The sequence below is a fragment of the Oratosquilla oratoria genome, chromosome 33 (genome assembly GCF_046742065.1).
Source record: "Oratosquilla oratoria isolate Oo_2021 chromosome 33, ASM4674206v1, whole genome shotgun sequence".
Lineage (NCBI taxonomy): Eukaryota > Metazoa > Arthropoda > Malacostraca > Stomatopoda > Squillidae > Oratosquilla > Oratosquilla oratoria.
In genome coordinates this window covers 43,899,929-43,924,482 of record NC_134809.1, presented here as the reverse complement: position 1 = coordinate 43,924,482, position 24,554 = coordinate 43,899,929, and the positions used below count along the sequence as shown (strand labels likewise).

Below are 24,554 nucleotides of genomic sequence, written 5' to 3'. Positions count from 1 at the left end.
TGTTTGGTCAATGTCCAAGTTTCACAACCGTATAACACTGTTGGTCTAATTACAATGTTGTATGTTCTCATTTTTGTTTTCTTGCTAACCTTTCTGCTTCTCATGATGGTAGAGAGAGCATGGTAGCATCTATTTCCTGCTACAATCCTTTCATTTATTTAAATCTCTATCTCATTTCTTTCCGTTACAAGGGCTCCTAAATATTTGAATTTGTCTGTATATTGCAGGGATCCGGCCTGCATGTTGCCTCTATTGCCGCCTTCTCTACTCATTTTCATGATTGCGGTCTTACTCTTGTTGCACACCAGGCCTACTTCCCCCGCATTGTTCTGGAATGGTGTGAAAATTTCGTCAATCTCATCCATATTCTCGGCTATCATCACAACGTCATTTGCATAGGCTAAAAGCCCTATATTTCCTATGTCAAATCTTGCTCCTGGGTGGTTAAGGGTTGATTCACACTATCGGTCCGGTCGCGCTCCGCTCTTGGTCCGCTCTCGGTTCTGAGGTATTCACACGTACGGTCTGCTCTCGCTCCGCTATCGCTCCCGTCATTCCCCCTCCCTGGACACCAGTAGAAGTCTTACCACCAGTTACGAAGGATGTGTGACTTTTCTGACGCCGAGTTGGCAATAATCGCTATTGCACTTGATGAAGAAGAAGAAAGAAAACAAAATAGAAAAAGAAAGATATTGTGGGTTCATCCTATGTTGCAAGATAGGAAGACTGAATGAGAATTTCATACTCTGCATCCTCGTCTTATTGATGATGGGAGTAAATTCCACAGCTATTTCAGAATGAACAAAGGGACATTTGAGAAAATACTATCCAAAATTGAGGATGACCTGAAATGTACCAGAAGATGCTGCACTTCCTGGCACTGATGTGCTTGCACCATACGTTATAGTGGGAGATGAGGCTTTCCCGCTGAAGAGAAATTTGATGAGGCCCTACCCAGGTTCACAGACTGAACATAAGGTAGAGAAGAGGATTTTTAATTATAGAATATCTAGAGCCAGGAGGATAGTTGAGTGCACATTTGGTATTCTAGTGCAAACCTTCAGAATATATTTAAGGAAACTTAAAGCTATGCCTTCTAACGCTAATGCAATCATTACAACAACATGCATACTTCACAATCTGATACACCCAAATGCTGTTGCATTACCAGATACTGTTGTCATGCCTCCATCAAACACAGTACGTCCAATGAGAGGAAGAGGGGGAAATGCTACAAAGGAGGCTTTTGGCGTGAGAGAAAAACTGAAAAATTATTTCAGCTCCCCAGCTGGTTCAATGCCTTGGCAAAATGATAAAATATAAGTAGACAAACAAACTTATGTAGGAATATTTGTTGAGTGAGCTAAGGAGATGCATTTCCGCAGTGGATAATAGGCTGTTATTATACATATGGAATTTCTTTCTTCGGTTAATAATGTGTATTTTTTTTTCTCTCAGTACCTTGGCAATATGATAAGTATGCAAACATTATTGTATAGGAAAATTGTTTAGTGAGGATAGGAAATGCATTTCCACAGTGGACATTAGGCTATTGTATGGAATTTCTTACCTTCACAACCCAGCTGCCTGCTTATTTCAACACAGCTTCTTATTTTCGCCACGTTATCACTGTAGTGCAGCGAAGTCAGGTCATACAGCTCTGGTTTACCTTTTGACTAATTCTATTAGCATTTCATCTGAATCCACAAAATTAAAGTAAGTTTTGTAGGTTATATTTTATTCAGTTGGTGCTTATGTATATCCTAGCTGTACGCATTGTCATTGTATCAGTGATAAATAAAAAGAAAACGTATTTTTATCATTTATCTAACTTTCTCATGATCCCGTTGTGGTGGTTTTTTTTATTATCCATGGTTTGGTAGGACAGAAGGTAACACTGCTTGCTTATATAAGGCTGAATCTCGACTGGAGTGGAGCAGGAGGAGCAGGACCGTGGCAACTGAGTTCACACTGGCGCTCACGGTCCGCTCACGGTCCGCTCTCGCTCCAGTAAAAATATCTTTTGACGGAACCGTGACCGGAGCGAAACCGGAGCGAGAGCGCCAGTGTGAATGCTTCCACTGAAATTAATGAGACAATATTGGACCGGACCGAGAGCGGACCGCGACCGGACCGATAGTGTGAATCAAGCCTTAAGACTCTCCCTGGCCGCCTTTTCCATTACGAGGTTGAAGAGTGTTGGAGATAGGATGCACCCTTGCCTCAGTCCACTAATTACCTCAAACTCTTCTGTTTCCTTCCCCCCTACCTTTACTACGCATCTGTTATCTACATAGCTATGCCTTTATTAGAAAGAGCAGTTTCTCTGGTACTTGAAGTTCTCTGAGGATCTGACACATTGATTCTCGGTGTGTATATATATATATATATTCTTTAAGGCATATTGAATTGTATGCAACAGCAAATTGAGCTCTGATGAGTTTCCGATGAAGAGTTTCAAGTCTTCTAAAGATCTCTCTAGTATGGAGTGGTAAAGAAAAAACCAAGGTGCCGATAGAAGCCATCTAATGGGTACAACAGGATACAAGACGTTTCGCTAATCACAGTTAGCATTTTCAATTGTGACAATAGCAAAGAAATGGATGATTATAAATACAGAAAGTAAGCACTAGGAAAGATTACAAAGAAATGACCGCTATTCTGGTCTGAAACTGGGAAAGGACACGTTGAATATCGGGGAAAGGAACGCGGGAAGGGGAACTGTGACCACTGGGAAAGGACACTCAGATGACCGTTACTGTGGCCTGGGTGTCCGTCGCGGACACCCAGGCTCTTCATCGGAAACTCATCAGAGCTCAATTTGCTGTTGCATACAATTCAATATGCCTTAAAGAAAATATTTTGCCGCGTTACTCCAATATATATGTGTGTGTGTGTGTACATATATATATATATATATATATATATATATATGTGTGTGTGTGTGTGTGTGTGTTCAACTTCTTATTGGAAGCCGCAAAGGTGTTTTGACGTTTGGAGATTCGGAAAAATATATATATTGTAGCCGAAGTCATTTCTACTCAAACGAATTCTGAGCAGTTGACGAAAATCGGACCAGTGGGCGGTGGCTTTGAGAGGCCCGTTAGCGAGGAATTGCAAAAAAAAAATAAACAAATAAACAAACAAATGAATAAAACAATTAATAAACAAATAAAATAGAATAAATAAATAATAAATAAACAAATAAGTCAAATGTTATCGTCGAAAGCACTTTTTCCTAGATATTTTTTATATAAAATAAAAGGAAATATCTGAATGTTATCTATTTGTTTATTATACATATGTTTTAGTAATAGTAATATCAACATTTTTTATAAATGGAGTGTATTATTATTAGATACGATAGGATTTGGATTGTGTATCAGTTAATGCTGGTGTGGAATTTTGGCTGCTGCAGTTGGGTGTTCTTCACTGTACTTTGATGTTGGTTTAGGAATTTAGGGGAAGGATGGTGTGGACAGTGGCGAGCGTTGACAAGTATTCAATCATTCCAGTTAGGTCTTGTGGACGTATTGGAAAGCCCATGAAATTTGAATAATTAGGTGTTGGGGTAGAGTGACATTTCGCTCGTGCTTTGAAGCTCCGTGTGCTCGCTAGTTTGGAGACAAAATTGTATTTTTTGTATTTGGTATTTGTACATTTTGTATTATCTGTTTCACTCTATTTTGTATTGATTTCATTTGTCTTATTTGTTTCATTTATCTGTTAATCTATTCATTTCCTTATTTCTTTTATTATTTATCTTTATCTACTTATAATTTTCCTGGTGTGAAGTAGATTTCGCCCTTGGATAGTCTACACTTCCGGAGAGGCTTACGGCGTGGGCTCGAGGGAAGTTTGTACACGTGCTGAGTAAGGGGAAGGTGTGAGCGGGATGGAGGTGGTGGCAGGTCGCCCTTGGGTGAGGTGATCCTCTCCTCACCTCCGATTCAGGTGAGGGGTTGAGGGCGAGTTACAGGGATAGAAATTAGTTTATGTAATCAGAATATAATTTATTAGGTTCTATTAATATAATGTATACAAAATAGTTTCCCTTGAGGAACTGTGATTGAGTAACTTGGGTATAGGAAGTCACAATATCAAAGCTTGCCAATCATAAATTCGCAGGGAATAAAGAAGCCACAGCGAGGGTAAGCTCTAAAATATATATGTTACAAATTTTGTAAATATGTAATATTTATGGTAGAAAGTAACTTTATATAATAGGAATTGAACTAAGCATTTTTCATTCCCCAAATTTCAACGGGCGATTGGGTTGATACGGCCCGTAGCAAATTTTGTAAAACAAGCCAAAGTTTATTTAAAGACTTGAAATGACGGGTTTAAAGAAGCTTCGTGATTACAGGTTTGTCTATTATTGTCCTCCAACAAAGGTACAAGTTTTGTTCTTATTTCTAAAATTTCTCTTAAGTACACATGCTCTAATGTGTTAAACAAATAAGACTCACGAACTATTTTTCGCATGAGTAATTTTTCTTTGAATTCCTTATTTCTTTTGCAGATGCTTCCTAGTTTGAAAATACTCAAATTATCTCGAAACGTGTGGAAGAGGCCAGATAATTGTGTCACTATTTGCAAACATGGCAACTCTGCAGTGAGTACATCTGCGTGCAAGAAGGGCACCTTCACGATGCCGAGCCCTCCTACTGATGTCCAAGCGACTAAGGCTAAACCGTCTGAAAGTATTCCAGGACCAAGACGGTTTCCAATAATAGGTTCACTTCCTACCATTCTCATGCACAAAGGTTATTACAATGCATATTTTTTCATAAATTCACTTCGTGTTACTGGAATTTGGTAAACATTTGAATTTAGCAAACAAAACATTCAGTTATAGATTTTCATCCTCTTATGCATCCGCAGTCATCCATTTATATAATGATTTATATATTTTTTCTTAGTATTTAGCATTTTCATGAACAATTACGCCGTCTATATTGTGAGTAGCGCATTTTTACTATAAAAACCTGGAATGGAATTCGGTAGAAAAAAAAGTTAATCATTGCACGGTTATAGGTGGAAGCACACTAGATAACTACAGCTAGCATGCTATTTGCTTTTGCTACTCGTTTTGATTTCTGCTATCCAAAAGTTGTAGCATACCTCTGACTTGATGCTGGGAAAACTGGATAATAGCAACTTCTGCTCACTTGAGTGCTCAAATGAGCCACAATTCCTGGGGTTTATATATGAAATGTAAATAGAATTGAGCATGCATAGTATTGTTTATACGCGAGTTGTTTATGTATTTGTTTTCAACCGTCTTATAGCTGTGAGGAGAGGCAGCTCCTCGCAAAAGACGCTAGGAAAATTATGAATAAGAGAAACTCCAAAATAAGGCGGAACCTGTCCAAAGAAATAGTGCCATGATCAACCCACTCTGAATGGGAGAGAAAATCTAAGGCTTCAACTACGATTTTGCTGGCCTGGGCCTGAGAAACCCTATGGTCAAGAATGCCCATTCTAGAGGTAAGAACATCTGCCAGATTAAAAGACCATTGAAAGGAATTGCCTGCAGGGGTATCAGAAAAAAAGGGAAATTAGACTTAAATGTATCATAATTATAATCCAAAGATTTGGGGTTGAGACACGAAGCAGATAACATTTCAGAAGCCAAAGAGTTAGGCACAAGCTGTGACTTTGCAAAAGAAATTTTCTCAGACCCCGTTGAATCATTAGTATTTACAATACAATCCTCGCACTGGCGAATAAAACCAATAGACTTATATTGGGGATCATCACCAGAAAATTTAAGAACAGAAGGATGCTGATGTAATAGTGTGAAAGTGTGAACCATTAAGGTGATGTTTGGTTATTAATAAATGAGAGCAGCTTTTGTTTAGTAGACCTTTTGCAAAGTTGGGGGGGCGGTATGGTTTGACCACTTCTTAACATATATACAAACTGAAACTATACAGATGTATACTTCTAGAAAATACAGACTTGTAAGCGTCATCTGCTTGCAAAAAAAAAAAAAATTGCTTCGTGAAGAAGTATCCTCAGAAGACAGGATTGGGGGCTAGTGAATGCAGTCTGGCTCTCGTCTACACAGGGATCAGCTGTACATCAAGAGCTACGCACGTGGTCCTGGCTCACACATATCTACAAATATACAGTAAATGAATATCGAAAATACATATATCATATTTTTTGCATGTACTAGCCCCTCACAATACCCGAGACAAAAATATAAGGGTGGACAGCAAGGGGTAACAATAATATTCAATGTGGCCAAAGAATGAAGCAAGTAATGGGTACCGCGTGAACCCGAAAGTCAATACTTATCTAACAACATCGACACGCCCTTCGACATAAACATATCGATAATGTTACAAGAGGACGTTGAGGGGTCTCGGAGCACGCTGATGATACAGCCTGAGGCGATGGAAGTAGCAAGTAGCTAGGAGACAAGGCACAAACTTCGAAGGCAATAATGGCTGTGGCGATGTCCCGCAATTATGAAGTAATCCACCATGTCACACTTTCCATTTCCACAAGAATATTATTGCAAGTTCGTATAAGTTTCCTTACGCTATCGTAAATTTGGTAGGCTGAACCTAGCTGTGGCAATATAAAGACAAAATAGAAAAAATAAAATAAAATAAAACAGACGTGCTCGAAGATGCGGGATGCTAAATAGTTCAATAGTGCACTATTGCAAGTCACTAAAATTGTTTCACACAGAAAAGTGTTTTTACCGCTGCCACCATGTTTCCATACGTTCAGGGTAGCAAATAAAAGAGTTCACACACTATATTAATATAATTTAAAGCAAAATTAATACACGAAACAGAGTGCATATGTTTACATCCAATGCAAAAACAAAATTGCCTACTCTGCGTGAATTAGGTTCCGACGCGTATTTACAATTCCTTATAGTGCAATTCCGCTAGGTGCTTACATACAAATATAAATATACATAGATAAATATGCATATAGATAAATGTAAGTTCTCATTATAATTTATACATACACAGGCTCCCATAACACTTTCATTAAAGCATTAAAGGCATTATAAAGTCGGTGTTCAGTTTATTTTTTATTTCACTATTGCAGTAACAGAATTGTGTGTAAATATTGCTTGGCGGGAATCTTTGTTAATTGTTTTCGCTAACTCAAAAGTAATCAGAAAAACATTCCCTGTTCCTGTGTGACAAATACGATGTAGTTTCCTAGCAAAGCAAGTAGCAAAAGCGAGTAGCATGGGAGCGAGAAATACCGCGTGTGCAGCCACCTTTAGCGATTATTACAAATCACCCTATTAAAATGATAATAAAGATGAAATTAGATTTTACAATAAGATTGTTCTATTACTTGTGACTGAAGAAATGTTTCTTCGGTGTAAATTTATGATGGAAAAAATATATAAATATGTAGTAATGATTTTCATCAAACATGACGGTTGCCAATGAATGTTGACTGTGCAATTCAAATGAGCGCTCGGCCAGGACGATGCATGTCAAATGAGCTTCTGCATTCTGAACTCCATTGTATAACAAAAATCGGATTATTATTATTATTTCTTATAATAATCAAAACTAGTATGATGATGCACGTCACAAAGCATTTCCGGGATCTGGTTTATTTATAAATAATAATCAGTATCTGTCATCATGAACCGATCACCATAGTTTGTGTTAAAAGTTATCTTCGCTTCACAGACATGGATTTGAAACGCATATACCTCTTCTGGGAGGCCATGGTTAAAGAGTACGGGCCCATCTTTCGCTATGACTTGCCAGGCCTGCCCCCGATGGTGTTCACAGCTCAGGTGGAGGATGTAGAACAAGTTCTCAGAGCAACAACACATAATCCTCTACGACCCGGCTTCCTCGCCCTCAAGAAAATCAGATACGAAGCTGATGGTGACAACTTTTTGAAAGGGGCTGGACTGGTTCCGGAGTAAGTCCTTTCGATCTAGCGCGCATTCGGTGAAAATAGTAAGAGAGGGGAATATTCGTAGTTTACATTTTATACATTCAGTTAGAATTATTACCCATTTTCACTATTTTTGTAAATGTATACTAATATTTTTTCACGGTTTTATACACTATATACCGGGAGCATTTTATTATGTAGCTAAAAACACATTTTATATTTTGTTTTAACTAGAAGAATAAGAAAATCTAAATACAGACTAGTTCTGTATGGTAGTTGAAGAGCAGGTGAGTATTATGAATATTTGTATTATAGATTGTAAAATTTAAATGTAAATTGTACTGTGATCAAGAAGTTGAAGTTGTTTTTATGGATTGTAATTTACTTCAAAGAGTCCTTCAGGATGTGGTGTACGTCGAGATTTACCACTACACTATTTCCATTATCTCGTGACCCTCAAGGTGTTGTCTGCCGTGTTGTCATGTACTGAATCAAACATTCAGCATATACCGGAAGCTGTCCACTACCCCGAGTATGTCAACATGGAATATTCTAAATACATATATATTTTTTTTATTAAATGGTAGGTGATATGAGTAATTGTTATACATGTAAAGAAAAGAAGAGACTTGTTAAACGATGTGACATCTCAGGTCAGGCGACGTTGCCCCGGCTCCCAACCTATGAATTTCCGTGGGGTTAGGGGGATGTAGTAATTACATAGAGAAGGTGAGTGCGGGCTTCGGGCCTTTTGCAGTCTCTTTAATTATACCGGTCATACATGCAAATATAAAGAAAACGGTGTCTCCACCGTTTTCTTTGGAGATGGTCACCAGATAATGGAAGAAGTATAGTCATTCTGCCAAATCAACCTTAGTATATCTATATGTTATTTTTTCTGTATATAGTAAAGGAAACTATAATACAACCCATATCTATTTTAGGATTATAATAACGATTTGAATCTTTCCTATGACAATGTTGTGTCTTTTCCCCATTTTGTCACGCCTAGTTGTCACAGGCGAGACAGGTGGGATGGGGATGGGTAGGACGACAGTGACAATCGGATAATGATTGGTGGTCAAATTGGCTCCGTCGCACTCAAGGGTGGGGGGATTCCCACTTCTGCTCCACCCTGAACGGACTTCTTGTGAGCAATCTCGCGATGTTGTTGGTGTTGTAGTTGTTGCTGTTGTTGTTGAAACTGTTGTTTGTGTTATTGTTACTCTTTTCCTGCTTGAAATCCGTTCCCTTCTGTTCGGTGTCGTCACCTAAAGGCCAAGCTCTATATAGACCTTGCTAAGGGCATTCCCGGCAACGAACAAGCCGACAAGGCATCTCTGGATGCAGCACCGACTCCTCTTCAAATGTTCCCACTTCATTGCTCGCAACAAACCTCTTGTACCCGACCCTCTGGTCCCCACCGCAAAACTTGATGCAAAAAATCTAGTAGGAACACTTGACAAATAACTTAAAAGGAATCAGGCCTCATTTACACCCCATGACTCTCTTCCAACAAGTGTAACGGAATCTTAGAATCTAACTCGGTGGTTCCCAGCGCATGCCCCACAAGGGTGTCAATTTTATTTTTAATGTGGACAATTTGAGAATGATTTTTTTTTTCCTAGTGGGTCTGTGTTAGTATGAGTGTGTGTGCGAGTTAGCACATACGGTGCGTATATAGTATGCACACGTAAAAATATTTGCGCGTATGTACGTATGTATGTAGATGTGTAATTAACATATGTTTATGTATGTATCTTTTTTGATAATATTAATTATACACCATAGGGGGCCATCAGGATTTTAATGATGCTTAGGTGGGGCTTTATGGAAAAAGAAAGTTGGGAACCACTCATTTAACTCAACCAGACCTGACTTGACCTAACCTACCCTGACCTGACCAGAGCTGACCTAACCTGACCTAACTTAATCTAACCTAACCTAACCTGATACTTTTTTAAAGAACAAGACATTCCATTTCCCTCTTACCCATGATTATTTCACGACCGAAAACTCCCACTCCCCTGTCCTTGTAAGTACTCCACTCACATCACACATTTGAGTACTCTACCCCCACAAGGACTTAAACAGGCTAGGTCATCATATCAAGACAGCAGGGTAGGTTCGTAGTAATGAATTCAAATTGGACAAATTTAGGTTTAAGAAGGAAAAAGGGAAGAACAGGTTTACCAACAGAGTAGTGAACGAATGGAATAGAGTTAGTAAGTAACCATGTAGTGAGCGCCGAAATCATTGGTTGTTTGAAAAGAGAAGATTAAATAACCGTATGGATGGGGATGGCAGATGGTAAATGGATATAGGACTGTCCAGTGTAGGCCTTATGGTCTGTTGCACTCTCCATCCTTTTTTTTTTTTTTTTTTTATAATCTGCTCGCAACAACATTCTTACTTTCTCATCTCAGACAATAAGTATACGACACCTCATTTTAGAAGAATCAGAATGTTAATCCCAAACCACGTGTCTCCACGTGTTATTTCAAGAAATGGGATTCGAGTCCAAAGTAAAGTATCCTTTACCTTCTTCAGTCGTGGTTTGTAAACATTCCCATACCTGAGGGATATTAAGGATAGAACAGCTGGTGAATTATAGATGAGAAATATGCGAACACACGCACGTTTATGCACACACGTATTGTATTGCACTGTATGCTAGTGTAGGAAAAATAGGTTAGCCACACATTCAGAAATGCGGGTCCCAGAAGATATTAAACGTGTGAAGAAACGAGTCATGCCAGGACTGATAACGTTTTAGCTTGTCACTCACTAGGAGGATAAGTCTTCGACGAAAAACAGATTCGGCGTTTTAGCTTGTCACTCACTAGGAGGATAAGTCTTCGACGAAAAACAGATTCGGAAGACTCGGAATACCAAAACCAGAAGTTGGAATATAATTAAGTGTAAAGTATACCAGAGGTCAGATAAACTAATCATAAATAGAATATCGTAGTTCATATTATGATAAAGACATTTGTGACAAAATAGAATGTACAAAGTCTGTTAGGAAGTAGAAACAACAGAAATTGGTAACTCAATGAGTCTATTTAATCGTAGGTCAGCCTAGAGAGAAGAAGAGAGACAGAGAGAAACAGAATCAGTCAGAAAGAGAGAGGATGTTGACCTAGGGCTTACGAACTAATTTACGTTGATGTTTTGGTGTGGTTTTATTTGTGTAATAACATATTATGTTGGAATATATATATATATATATATATATATATATATATATATATATATATATATATATATATATATATATATATATATATATATAAACTAAACTAAATGTTTAATTGGCCAAGCTACCAGCCAACACATACACGCATGCACACACAGTTATAAAAGAGATCTGAAAAAAAGCTTTCCACACACAGTAGTGGGTGTCTGGAACAAATTGGACGAAACAATAGTGTATGCAAACACCATACATGATTTTAAGGAAAAAACAACTAGATGTTGCGAGATACAAAGGTGGGACACCAAGAGCATAGCTCCCCTTCCCGTAGAATACAACTAGGTAAATAGGAGTAAGCGTGGGTTTGTGCTTATAGCGGTCTGGCAAGAAGGACATTGGATAGAATCATCTCCCTGCTGCCCATTTTCAAAACCTGTCTTCAACCCCCTCACCTCCATCAGGAGGGGCTGACACTAGGTGGAGCTGATAACCGGCGACTGGTCCCCTTCCTCCCTCTACTCATTTTAGCCAGTGACACAGAAACAGCCCCACAGTGATAACACAGACAACAGTCCGAAGTCCCTTCTTCTTCTTATGAAAATAATAAGTTTATTTGGCATTGAATCAATATACATGAAGTGCAGATAATGAAAAGAACGCATAGTTCGAAATAACAATTACAATTGCCGAGGATAACGCAAAAAAGCATATAAGTTCCATTGCGGTCCTCATGGCTTATTTCCATTGTGGTCATTATTATTATTAATAATATTATTTATTACTATTAATACTATTATCATTATCATGAACACTATTATTATTAACATTATTGTTATCATTATTATTAGTGTTATATATCATCAATGATATTTTATTTTCTCTTTTGTTGTTATTATTACTATTGTTAACAACAATAGTAATAATAATATTATGATTATTATCAATAATGATATTAATGCTGTCATTGTTGTATTTCACTTATATTTCATTATGATAAGTAGTAATAGTATCATTATATTATCGTTATTATTGTTATAACTATTATTATAATTATCATTATCATTATTATCGTTATTATTATTATTGCTATTATTATTATTATTATTATTATTATTATTATTATTATCATTATTATTATTATCATTATCATTAATATTATCATTATATTTTATTTCTATTTTATTCTTATTACTGTTATTGATATTAATATTATAATATATTTCTATTTTATCATTATCATGTTGTTATAATCTTACTATATTATTATTATTATGTTGCCGGTATAGTATGTGGCCTACCTTTAGGATGTGGTCTACAATTTTTGTTTTTCATATGTGGCCTACCTTTCCAATTAGGTTAATTTAGGGTAAGTTAGGTACCTTATTTCAAAATTTTCATGAGGTAAGGCACATTCAAATTGGGTAGGCCACAACTCGGTGGCAAGGTTGGTAGAGTCTCCGACTGTCACTATGGCGGTCCGGGTTCCAATCTTACACGGCTGAAATAATTTCAGTACCGCTGCGCTTCGAGTCGTTACTCCAACTCTCGTGGGCGGAGAGTTGGGTGTTTGTGTGCATGTAAGGTCACAGCATTACCCATACATTGGTCATACGAGCTCTGAGCTCTCTTCCGGGAGGGAAATAGTTGTCGTTCACGAGTCCAGCACGTGATCCAAAGAACAAGATGAATACATAATATACCAGTTTCAAAGAGGTAGGCCACATACTATACCGGCACCATTATTATTACTTTGTCAATTATTATTTTTACTATTTTCTTCTTGTCGTTACATTACTTTTGCTCTGCTATTTATCATTGTTATTTTCTTTTTCTTATTTTAGTTTTATCATTCATTATTACACATACACATAGTAGCATTATTGAAAACAGCCAGTACATGAAATCCGTTCGGGCAGGCAGGGCGAGAACTGGTGGCGCATGCGCAGTAGAGTCCAGGCGCCTCTGATGAAGCCCGACAATGTCGTCCATTACCTGGACCAGGTGGACCAAGTAACGCTTGAGTTTTTGGACATGTAAGTAAACTAAATTCGGTAATGAGGAAGAAAGAAGGTAAAATATACATTGTATATTAATAATATATTAATGTGTGTATATATCATATTGTCTGATGATGATGTGGATTAGTAAGACGCTAAGTCATCTGATTTTAAACCGACACTTGAATCTGAATATATATATATATATATATATATATATATATATATATATATATATATATATATATATATATATTTCTTTCTTTCGACAGGATACCATCCATGCAGAACGAAAATAAAGAAGTACCAGAGGATTTCCTAAGGAATATTTACAGATGGGCACTCGAGTGTAAGTACATGAACACCGAGCTATTAAGGGAAATGCGAAAAAATCTATTTTTTCGATGATTTCTGCATCTGTGGACGGACTGAAATAGATGTTCGACTTGTGACGCTTATCATCATCAGCATTATTTAATTATTATTATTATTATTACTATTATTATTATTATTATTATTATTATTATTATTATTATTATTATTATTATTATTATTATTATTATTATTATTACTACTATTATCATTATTGTTGTTGTTGTTATTATCGTCGTCGTCGTCGTCGTCGTCGTTGTTGTTGTTGTTGTTGTTGTTGTTGTTGTTGTTGTTGTTGTTGTTGTGCCGGTATACAGGGTAGTATGTGGCCTACCTTCTCCCCGTAGCCCCAAAGGGACATTCCTAGAAAAAGGTAAAGGCATAAGAGAGTCTGGGAGTTTTCCAACCAGTACCCTTAGGTTTGGGTCTTTTAATGTGCATGGATGTGGTACAGATGAAAGTAAAAGGGAAGAGGTAGGCGGTGTGTTTGTGAGAAGAAAGATGGATGTGTTGGCGTTGAGTGAAACTAAGTTGAGAGGGAGGGGCGATTTTAAATTTGGGAGTGTAGTTGGGAGGGTGTCAGGAGTGAAGAGAGGACGAGGGAGAGAAAGGGTAGCCATACTAGTAAGTGTAGGGATAGGCAAACGTGTGGAGTGGAAGGTTTCTTCAAGGTTTATGTGGATGAAGGTGAAGCTGGGAAGGGAGATGTGGGTTTTTGTAAGTGCATATGGGCCTGGTAGTGAGAAGAGTGTAGAGGAAAGGGAAGTTTTTTTAATAGATTTAAATGAGTGCATAGAGGGATTAGGGAGAAATGTCAATGTAGTGGTATTGGGAGACCTTAATGCTAGGGTAGGAAATGAAACAGTAGACGGAGTGGTTGGGAAATGTGGAGTTCCAGGAAAAAATCATAGTGGAGAGTTGATGGTGGAGATGTGTCTAGAAAAAGAGTTGATAATAGGAAATACAGTGTTCAGTAAGAAAATCAAGCATAAGTACACATGGGAGAAGGTGATGGATGGAAGGGTGGTAGATAGAGATTTAATGGACTATATAGTGGTAACCAGGAGTATAATAGGGAGAGTTAAGGATGTACCTGTTCTAAGGAGAGAGAGTGGAGGAATATCAGATCAATTTTGGTGGAGGGTAAGTTGAGAGTAGAGAATAGGTGGAGAAAGAGGGGAAAATACAGAAAGTAGGGAGGTGCTTAGAGTAAACTGCTTAAATGAGAAAGAAAAGGAGGAATACAAGAAGAAGCTGAGAGAGGAGTGGGAGTGAGTGAAGGATAAAGTAGAACTAGGAGTGGAGGAGGATTAAGGATGGTTCAATGAGGGAGTCGCAAGGTGTGCAAAGATGGTGTATGGAACAAGGAGGACGGGGAAATAGAATGAAGGGTAGTAAGTGGCGGGATGAAGAAACAAAGAAGGTTGTAGAAGGGAAGAAGCGAGCTTTCACAGAATGGTTACAAAATAGGACAAGAGAATCATATGAGAGGTACAAAGATTAGAGAAGTAAATCATAAGATAAAAGAGGCAAAAAAGGGAGGAGATGTGAAATGGTGTAAGAGTATGATAGGACATTTTGAAAGTAATAAAAATGTTTTGGAAAGAAATTAAGAGAGGAAGAGGAGGCGAAGCAAGTAGAGAAGAAAAGATAAAAGGTGCAGATGAAGAGATGATAATGGAAGAGAAGGCAGTAAGAGGAAGATGGGCAGAGTATTTTAGGGAGTTGCTAAATGTAAAGGAGGATAGGGAGGGAAAGGTAGTCGCAGTGGGAAGCGCAAAGAAAATTACAGTGATGAGTTAGGAAAATGGAGAAGTAAGGACAGATGAAGTGAAGGCATTTGTTAAGATGATGAAAGCAGGTAAGACACCTGGGTTAGATGGGTGTCACGAGGAATGTCTGGAAAAAGGAGATACAGTGATGGTGGACTGGCTGGTGAGGTTGTTTGATGTTTGCTTAAAAGAAGGTAGAGTGCCGGAGGACTGGGTGAGTGTCTGTATAGCTCCACTTTATACAAGGGAAAAGGGGACAAGTGTGAGTGTAGTAGTTTCAGAGGGATCAGTTTGTTAAGTGTAGTTGGGAAGGCTTATGGGAGTCTCTTGATTGAAAGGATTATGAGAGGAACAGAGGGAGTAATTGGTGAGGAACAGAGTGGGTTTAGGACAGATAGGGGTGTTATAGATCAGATTTTTGTGGTAAGACAGATAGGTGAGAAAGCTTTAAGAAAAGATAAGGATATTTTTTTTGGGGGGGCTTTTATGGATTTGGAAAAGGCTTATGACAGGGTAGACAGGAAGTCACTGTGGGAGGTATCGCAGATATATGGGATAGGAGGAAAGCTTTTAAGAGCAGTCAAGATTTTTTACGAGAGTAGTAGAGTTTGTGTTAGAATCAGAAATGGAAAGAGTAAGTGGTTTGAGGGAAGGGGGGGCTTCGTCAGGGATGTGTTATGTCGCTTTGGTAAATGCAAGAGTATTGGGTCGGGGATTGGAGAAGGTTAAACAAATGGAGAAAAGTGGAAGATAAGCCAGTTGTTCTTTGCTGACGACACTGCGCTTCTTGTAGCAGGATCAGAGGAGGGATTGAGGAAGTTAGTGACAGAGTTTGGGAAGGTGTGCGAAAGAAGGAAATTGAAGATAAACGTGGGTAAAAGGTGATGAGATGTACAAGGGGAGAAAGTGGCAGCAGACTGGAAGTGAGTATTAAGAGAAAGAGACTGGAGGAAGTGGATAGTTTTAGATACTTGGGTGGGAATGTGGCGGGAAAGGGAGAAGTGGACGTAGAATGTAGATTGATCGAAGCAAGTAAATGCCTCGGTGGATTGAAAAGTGTAATGGGAAATAGATATTTGGGAATGGATACTAAGAGGAGATTGTATTAATGAGTGATTGTGTCAACAACACTGTATGGTGCAGAAACATGGAACATAAGAGAGGAGGAGTTTGAATGTGTTTAAGATGATGTACCTGAGAAGTATGATAGAGTGAGAAATGAGGAGGTGAAGAGGAGAACAGGGGTGGAAAGAGAGTTGGGAGATGGGGTTGATGAAAGAGTTTTAGGATGGTTTGGACACATTGAAAGAATGGGTGAACATGGGGAGGCGACCAAGGATGAGCTGGATGGATGGGGCAAAAGCGGCTCTGGGAAAGAGGAGAATGTCTGTTGAGGAAGAACGGAAGAGGACAGCAGATAGGGGTGAATGGAGAAGGGTTGTGTATGGATGATGCTGTGATGCATGAGGGGGAGTGGGTGGAGGATGGGGGTGAGGGAGTATATATGGAAAATAAATTGATGCAGCCCAAAGGGATTTCTCCCCGTCTTCTCCATTTCTGCATGAGGGAACGGGAGGGGGGATCGCCTATTTAATGAAGCGACCTTGCTGTGGATGTGTTGTTTCTTGCGACACTGCAGGGATGACCCGTCATCCAGGAGCCAAAATAATTTGGCTACCTCTCTTGTAAGGGGGAAAAAGCCTTTGGTATATGTATTTATTATTATTATTATCATTATTATTATTATCATTATTATTATCATTATTACTATTATTGTTATTATCAATATTAATATCATTATCATCATTATTGTTATTATTAATAATCGTGTTTTTCCTCTGTTTTTAGATATATGTACCATCTTTGATGCATCTTCTCGTTCCTTTCTCCTTTGGTGTTCCATACCCTTACTTGGTTTGCCATTTTTATCCTCTCATATCCTTTTCACCAATTTCGTTTAAGTACGATATTTTACATTCTATTCTATCCTACCACAACCTTCTCATTTCATATTTGTTCATATTGACCTCTAGTTTATATTTTTCACATTAGATTTATAATACATATTTTTAATTTGAATTTTTTTTTCTTCTTCTTTTGGTTGAACTGATAATTAATCATATCTTCTATTTTCTTTGGCACCTTCATTCCTTGTACACATTCTTGTGTTTGAGACTTTTTATTATTTACATATGTACAGACACACACACACATACACACACGTGTGCGCGCGCACACACACACACACATACACACACACACACACACACACACACACACACACACACACACACACACACGTCGGTCGAAATGACAGCGAAGTTTGGAACTCCAGGAAAAATTCAAGTTTCATCGATGTCAACAACGTGGGAGTACCTTTGTTGTGTTAGTAGGGAAGGGGAAAGCTCGTGGTGTAGTGGGAAGGTGAAGAAAAAAGAAAAAGAGAGGGACTGAGGAAAATTGAAGGAAATGAGGAAGGGGACGAACGGATCCCGGATGTTAGAAGGGGTGTAAACAAAAGGAGTGCATAACACACAGAAGAGTTAGAACGGGAGCAGAGGTGTCAAAAGCAGAAATATAGATAATAGCAGCTCAATGGAAAGAGAAGATAACTGATTTTATGGATTTAATGAGGGAGGAGGTGACAACCTCCCCTGACTAGTAAATCTAGAGGAGAAACTAAGAAAAATTAACGAAGCATGGGAGGTTAACACTAATTATCCAAAGAGTTGATAAACTGGAGGAAATAAAGAAGGAGAATCAGAACCAACTAAAGAAATATAATAATTAAAATGACAGTTGAAAGAAGTGAAAAATGAAATGAGGAATTAAAGAGGAATAATAAAGAGAATAAAGAACCCATAACAAAAGAAGCACAGGGTTGGGGAAAAGTCCATGAGAACAAACTGAAGGCACGGTTATTAAAGTGATGAGAGAGAAGGAGAATATAGTAAGAGACTTAGCAGACAAAAATAAAAATATAAATATATTAGGGATGGAAGAGAAGCATAATCCAAATAAGACTACAAGACTAAAAGAGAAGGAAAAGGTAAACAAGATATTAAAAGTAGTTCAAGAGGATGAACAAGAAACAGGGAAAGAAATTGAAGAAATATATAGAATAGGGAAATACAATACAGATAAGACCAGACCAATTAAGGTTAAATTCAGGTCACAAACGACAGCAGAGAATATCTTAACAAAAACATGGAAACTAGCAGTGATTCATATAAACAGGTATGGATAAAAAAAAATAAAGAGGAAAGAGAGGATGAGAAAACAAAAAGACTAGAAGCTAAGGGGGAAAACGAGAAAAGAACAGAGTCAGACAAAGAGAAATTCTATTGGAGAGTAGTGAATATGAAAGTGAGGAAATGGTTCATAGCAAAGAAAAACGGAAGGGAAACAGAAAACACGATGGAAGTAGCAGAAAATTAAAAGTGTCTTACACAAATATAGATGGATTAATAACAGGCTTGAATGAACTGAATGATTACCTGAAGGAAAAAGAAGCGGACATAATGGGAATTGTAGAGACATAATTGAAAGGTTCACTACCACCCAACAGTGTAGGACATGATGCATATAATTATTGGATTAGAAACAGAGAGGTAAAATAAGGGGGTGGAGTTATGTTCCTGACTAAGAAGGATATAAATGTGAGGAGTGTCACATATGGAAAGAATAGAGTATAGATGATTATGATGGAAGTAGAGGACAGTAGCAGTTTGTAGCAAATTATGTGCCTCCTAAAACGGCTTCATGGGAAGAGAGAGAACACAAAAATATGTTAGAAGACACAAGGATAACACTCAATAAGATAATGGAAGATGGAGGAAGAATAGTTATAATGGGTGACTTTAATTGTAAAGAAATCTGCTGGGAAGAGATGACAGTGAAGGGTGGAGACGACCTATGGGGAAATTTACTACTTGATGTGATTATAGACCATACAATGACGCAATGGATACAAGAGAATACTACTGTAGGTATAGAAATGAGGAAGAACCATTGAGACTGGACCTGATAATCACATCAGAACCCGAAATAGTGGACAAGATTGAATATAAGACACCAATAAGTAAAAGTGACCACATATTGGTTGAACTGAAACTAAACGAGGAAAAATACATGAAAAAACGAACAATATAGAAAGAGAAGATTGATGTATGGATTTTTTTATATAAAATAAGAGAATTCTTTTAAAAAGAAGACTGGGAAAGGATACACAAGAAGGAAACAACAGTGGAAGAGGAATGGAACATTTTGACAAAAATTTATAAAGGAGTGGAAGAGTATGTTCCAAGACAAAAACAAGAAAAATTATATGTAAAGTGTTGATACAACAAAAGATGTAGGGAGTTAAAAGACAAAAGGGATAAAGCTTGGATAAAATTGAAGAAAGGCAAAAGACCTGAAAAATCGAAAATATATACTAGTTATAGAAATCAATATATACAAGTGTGCAGAGCAGAAAAGAGAAAATACGAAAAAGATGTCATAGAAAAACGTAAAGATAAACCAAAAATATTTTACAGATTTGTAAGCAACAAACTGAAAAACAAACAAGAATTAGAAAAAACTACGAAAAGGAGGAGTTGAATACACAGAGGAAATAGAAATGGCAGAAATTATGAACAAGCATTTTAAATCAGTGTTTATGAGGGAGAATATACAACATAGAGATATCGAGTGGGAAAAGAAAGTTCCCCCTATGAAAGAGATAGAAGTATCAAGGAATGAAATAATGAATCACTTGAGTAATCTCGATATCAGAAAATCGCATGGACAGGAGGAAATGCCAAACTGGATTTTGAGAGAATGCAAGAATGAACTAACAGACAAAATACATAGTCTAATAAGCAGTTCATTAAAAGAGGGAAAAGTTCCAGAAGATTGGAAAAGAGCAAATATAGTACCAATATATAAAGGGGGAAATAAGGAAAACCCTACTAACTATAGACCGGTCTCTCTTACAAGTGCGATAGCTAAAATTTGTGAAAGAATCATTAAAATTAGATTGGTAAGGCATTTGGAAAAAAATGTACTAAATCCAAGGCAATTTGGATTTAGACAAGGACGATCATGCGTCACAAACTTAATGTGTTTCTATTCAAGGCTAATAGGTGTAATACAAGAAAGAGATGGATGGGCTGATTGTGCATTTCTAGACCTGAAAAAAGCTTTTGATAAGGTGCCACATAAGAAATTGTTAAAGGAATTACAAACTGCAGGAGGAATACAGGGTAAACTGCTAAAGTGGATGGAAGACTTTTTGCATGAAAGAAAAATGAGAGTGGTGATAAGAGACAAACACTCTAATTGGGATGAAGTGATTAGTGGAGTTCCACAAGGAACAGTTCTGGCCCCAATAATGTTTGCTATATATATATATATATATATATATATATATATATATATATATATTAATGATATGGATAAAGGGATTGAAAGTTATATGAGCTTCTTTGCGGACGATGCAAAAATGTTGAAAAAAGTGAACAGTGTAGAAGATAGTGAGTCGCGTACAGAGTGATCTCAATAAAGTATGGGAATGGAGTAGGAAGTGGGAGATGGAATTCGATATTAAGAAGTGAAGTATAATGGAATTTGGAAGAAGAAACAAAAAACAGTGGAATCATATAAATTGGGAGAGGAAGAAATTAAAAAAGTAGAAGATGAGAAGGACCTGGGGCTCATTATAATGAATGATATGTCCCCTGAGAAACATATAAAAAAAAAAATTCTGGAGAAACTTATAATTTGATAAGAACAATCAAAGTTATATTTACATACCTAGACGAAGAAATGGTGAAGAAAATACTGGTCACTTTGATAAAAATAAGATTGGAGTATGCAGCGACGACGTGGTCACCAAGTACAAAAAATGTATAACAAAACTTGAAAGAATACAAAGAGCAATTACGAAATTGGCACCAACACCTTCAGAACTATCATATGAAGAGAGACTAGCAAAACTTGAGGTACAGGCATTAGAGCAAAGAAGAGAGTAAGGAGACTTGATAACTATTTATAGAATCAAGAAAGGCATAGAAACTATTGATAGAGAGGATCTAATAAAATGGGATAGTAGAGATACAAGAGGACACGGAAAGAAAATCAAGAAAGACAGTTATAGAAGAGACCTGAAAAAACAGTTTTCCCCACAGGGTAATAGACGTTTGGAACAAGTTAGATGAAAATGTGGTGTGTGTAAAAACGATACACGAATATAAAAACAGTCTAGATAAAACGAGATATGAAGACGGGACACCACGAGCATAGCTCCCCTTCCCATAAAATACAACTAGGTAAACACACACACACACACACACACACACACACACACACACACACACACACACACACACACACACACACACACACACACACACACACACACACACACACACACGACTCGGTGGCGTGGTTGGTAGAGTCCCCGACTGTCACTACGGCGGTCCGGGTTCGAATTCTGTCCAGGGCTGAAATAATATCAGTATCGCTGCGCTTCGAGTCGTTACTCCAACTCTCGTGGGCGGGGAGTTGGGTGCGTGTAAGGTTACAGCATTACCCATAGATCGGTCATACGAGCTCTGAGCTCTCTTCCGGGAGGGAAATAGCTGTCGATCACGAGTCCAGCACGTGATCCAAAGACCAAGGTGAATACACACACACACACACACACACACACACACACACACACACACACACACACACAAGAGGAAGAATGTATGTCCATGGGTTCTCCGATGGGAGTTCTCTTCGCAAACTTCTTTATGGATACTCTTTGGTGACATCCAGAGGCCTAGCACGTATTGCCAGTACATCGACGACACATTCATTTGTGTAAACAGTGATTCCGAGCTGCAGGTCTTACGTCAAACATTCGAGGAAATATCCGTCCTACACTTGACCATGAAAAAAGAGTACAGATGGTGCCCTTCCCTTCTTGGATGTCCTCCTAAAAGTCGAGGAGGACACAATTATTACTTTGGTCTACGTCAAATTCACTAACTCTGGCCATTGTTTGAATGGACAAAGCGAATGCCCTGACCGATTTAAAGAGACTATTACCGCGGCTTTCGCTAGGAGAGCTCTGTCCCAATGCAGCGAATGGAAAAACGTCCACAAAGAAATAGATAGGGTATCCCAAATGCTTGTAGATAATGGATACACACACCACGTCGTTTCCAGTGTGGTCAAACGCACTATAAACATGTGGTATAACCACCAAAACAACGCCTTACAGATCATCCCGCCTAGCAACAAAATTAATTTATATTATAAGTCCCAGATGTCATAGTTTAAAGAAATGTCAAACCTATTAACGAAAGCGATAGGTTAAATCTAGTAATTTCCTACAAAAATAAGAGGATTAGTAACCTAATAATGAGAAATAACACCACTCCCGAACGCCCTCTCCTTCAGCGTAGTCATGCCATATACAAATTTGTATGCTTACATGAGGACTGTGGGCCTCATGCGTCGTATATTGGTATGACTACTACTGAAATATCGAGAAGGCTTACTCTTCACTTATCTGCAGGCGCCATCAAAAATCATTACAGAAACCATCACCAACTACGACTCACAAAAGAGGACCTTGTGAAGTGCACTTCCATTATTGCCACGGAAAAAGACCAAAGAAGACTTGCGATTCTCGAAGCGTTGCATATCAAACATTGCAACCCTGACATGAATAAACAGCTTCAAGCTCTTCAATTTCTCCCATCTTCCAAAGCCCTGATCGCACATTTCCATGTTGATAATGTCTACTCTTCCACCCCACGGCGCGGTGACCAATTGACCACCCCACGGCGTGGAGGATCATTTGTCCTTGCTGTGGGGTTTTGTCCTTTTGCTGACCTCTCCTAGGTTCGTGCTTATTTTATATTATCTGTTTGTGATCTTCCCTTAGCTCATTCTATGTAACACTTCCCTTTATATTTACGCATTGATATTTGTATGTATTAATTCTACTTTGAGAGTGAAGTTGTGTAACTTCGAAACGTTGGTACCGAAATATCTACTACTTTGACTAACCTCCTTCAATGTTGTAATGTCCTTTGCTGCTCTTCTACATAGATTGCCTCTTGAAATACGTCGCCTTGTTCGCAGTATTGAACAAGTTAACAAGAAAATTGTAAGTTATCATCATGCTATTATATACAACGTATATATATACATATATGTATATATATGTGTATATATATATATATATATATATATATATATATATATATATATATGCTAATAAGAACACGGGTACGTGTGTTCACTTATGCAAAGTAGACCACTTATCAAAAGAAATTAACGAAGCAGAGCGCTTTCGTATATTACATTTTCAGTGCAAAAAGTACATATACTTTTTGCACTGAAGATGTAATATACGAAAGCGCTCTGCTTTGTTAATTTCTTTTGACAAGTGGTCTACTTTGCAAATATATATATATATATATATATATACATATATATATATATATATATACATATATATATATATATATACACACACGAGCAGCGGGCTGCGCCCGACTCCGCTACGTAGAGACTCAGCCCTTTGGTGGAGCTCGCTTCGCTCGCGAGCAATCAGTCGTCTCCGTTGCCGTGACGTCACCACTCAACCAATCAGGGGACGTGTACCTTTGAGGAATTTCCGGTTTCCGGTCCGATTTAGACTTATATGAAAGGGAATTCTATTATTAGTATACGATCAACGGGCTGCGCCCGACCCCACTACGCGGGGGCTTGGCCCTTCGGGCGAGCTCGCTTCGCTCGCAGGCAACTAGTCTCCGTTGCCGTGACGTCACCGTTCTCGTCCAATCAGTTGTCTCCGTTGCCGTGACGTCACCACTTGGCCAATCAATCGTCTCCGTTGCCGTAACATCACCACTCTCAGCCAATCAGGGGCCGGAGGGGACGTGTACCTTCGAAGGATTTCCAGCTTTCGGTCCGATTTAGGTCGATATCAACAGGAATTATTTTATTAGTATATATATATATATATAGATATATTACTTTTACATTTTTGTATATAAGCTATTCATGGGTTAATACGGGAGCCATTGCCGGATTCCTGGAGGCCGCGGGTAGCTGTAATAGACCTGGAGCAACGCATTGATTGATTATTTTGTCAGATCTGTTTTTCCTTTGTTAATCTTTTTATTATAATCGGCATTCTGTTCTTGTTCAGGTTTGGTACCGAGGGTCAAATTACCTTCGCCGGTCGCCATGGCAGTTGACTCATGACCCTTTACTGCCTTCCTTTGTGAGGGGCACCGTCCTAACCTTCCGATAGGGCTTTTGTGACGTTAA

The 24,554-nt window shown here is 38.1% G+C and overlaps 1 protein-coding gene across 2 annotated transcripts in view; it reads left to right on the top strand.

The window, feature by feature from the left end:
- LOC143017874 (putative cytochrome P450 301a1, mitochondrial) overlaps positions 1-24,554 on the top strand; it is a 50,043-nt gene that overhangs the window by 10,690 nt on the left and 14,799 nt on the right. For both annotated transcript variants that reach the window (XM_076172881.1, XM_076172882.1), the window contains exons 2-5: positions 4,523-4,766; positions 7,683-7,923; positions 13,012-13,128; positions 13,365-13,441. In XM_076172881.1, the coding sequence (XP_076028996.1) occupies positions 4,523-4,766; positions 7,683-7,923; positions 13,012-13,128; positions 13,365-13,441 (679 nt within the window). The remainder of the gene's footprint in view (positions 1-4,522; positions 4,767-7,682; positions 7,924-13,011; positions 13,129-13,364; positions 13,442-24,554) is intronic.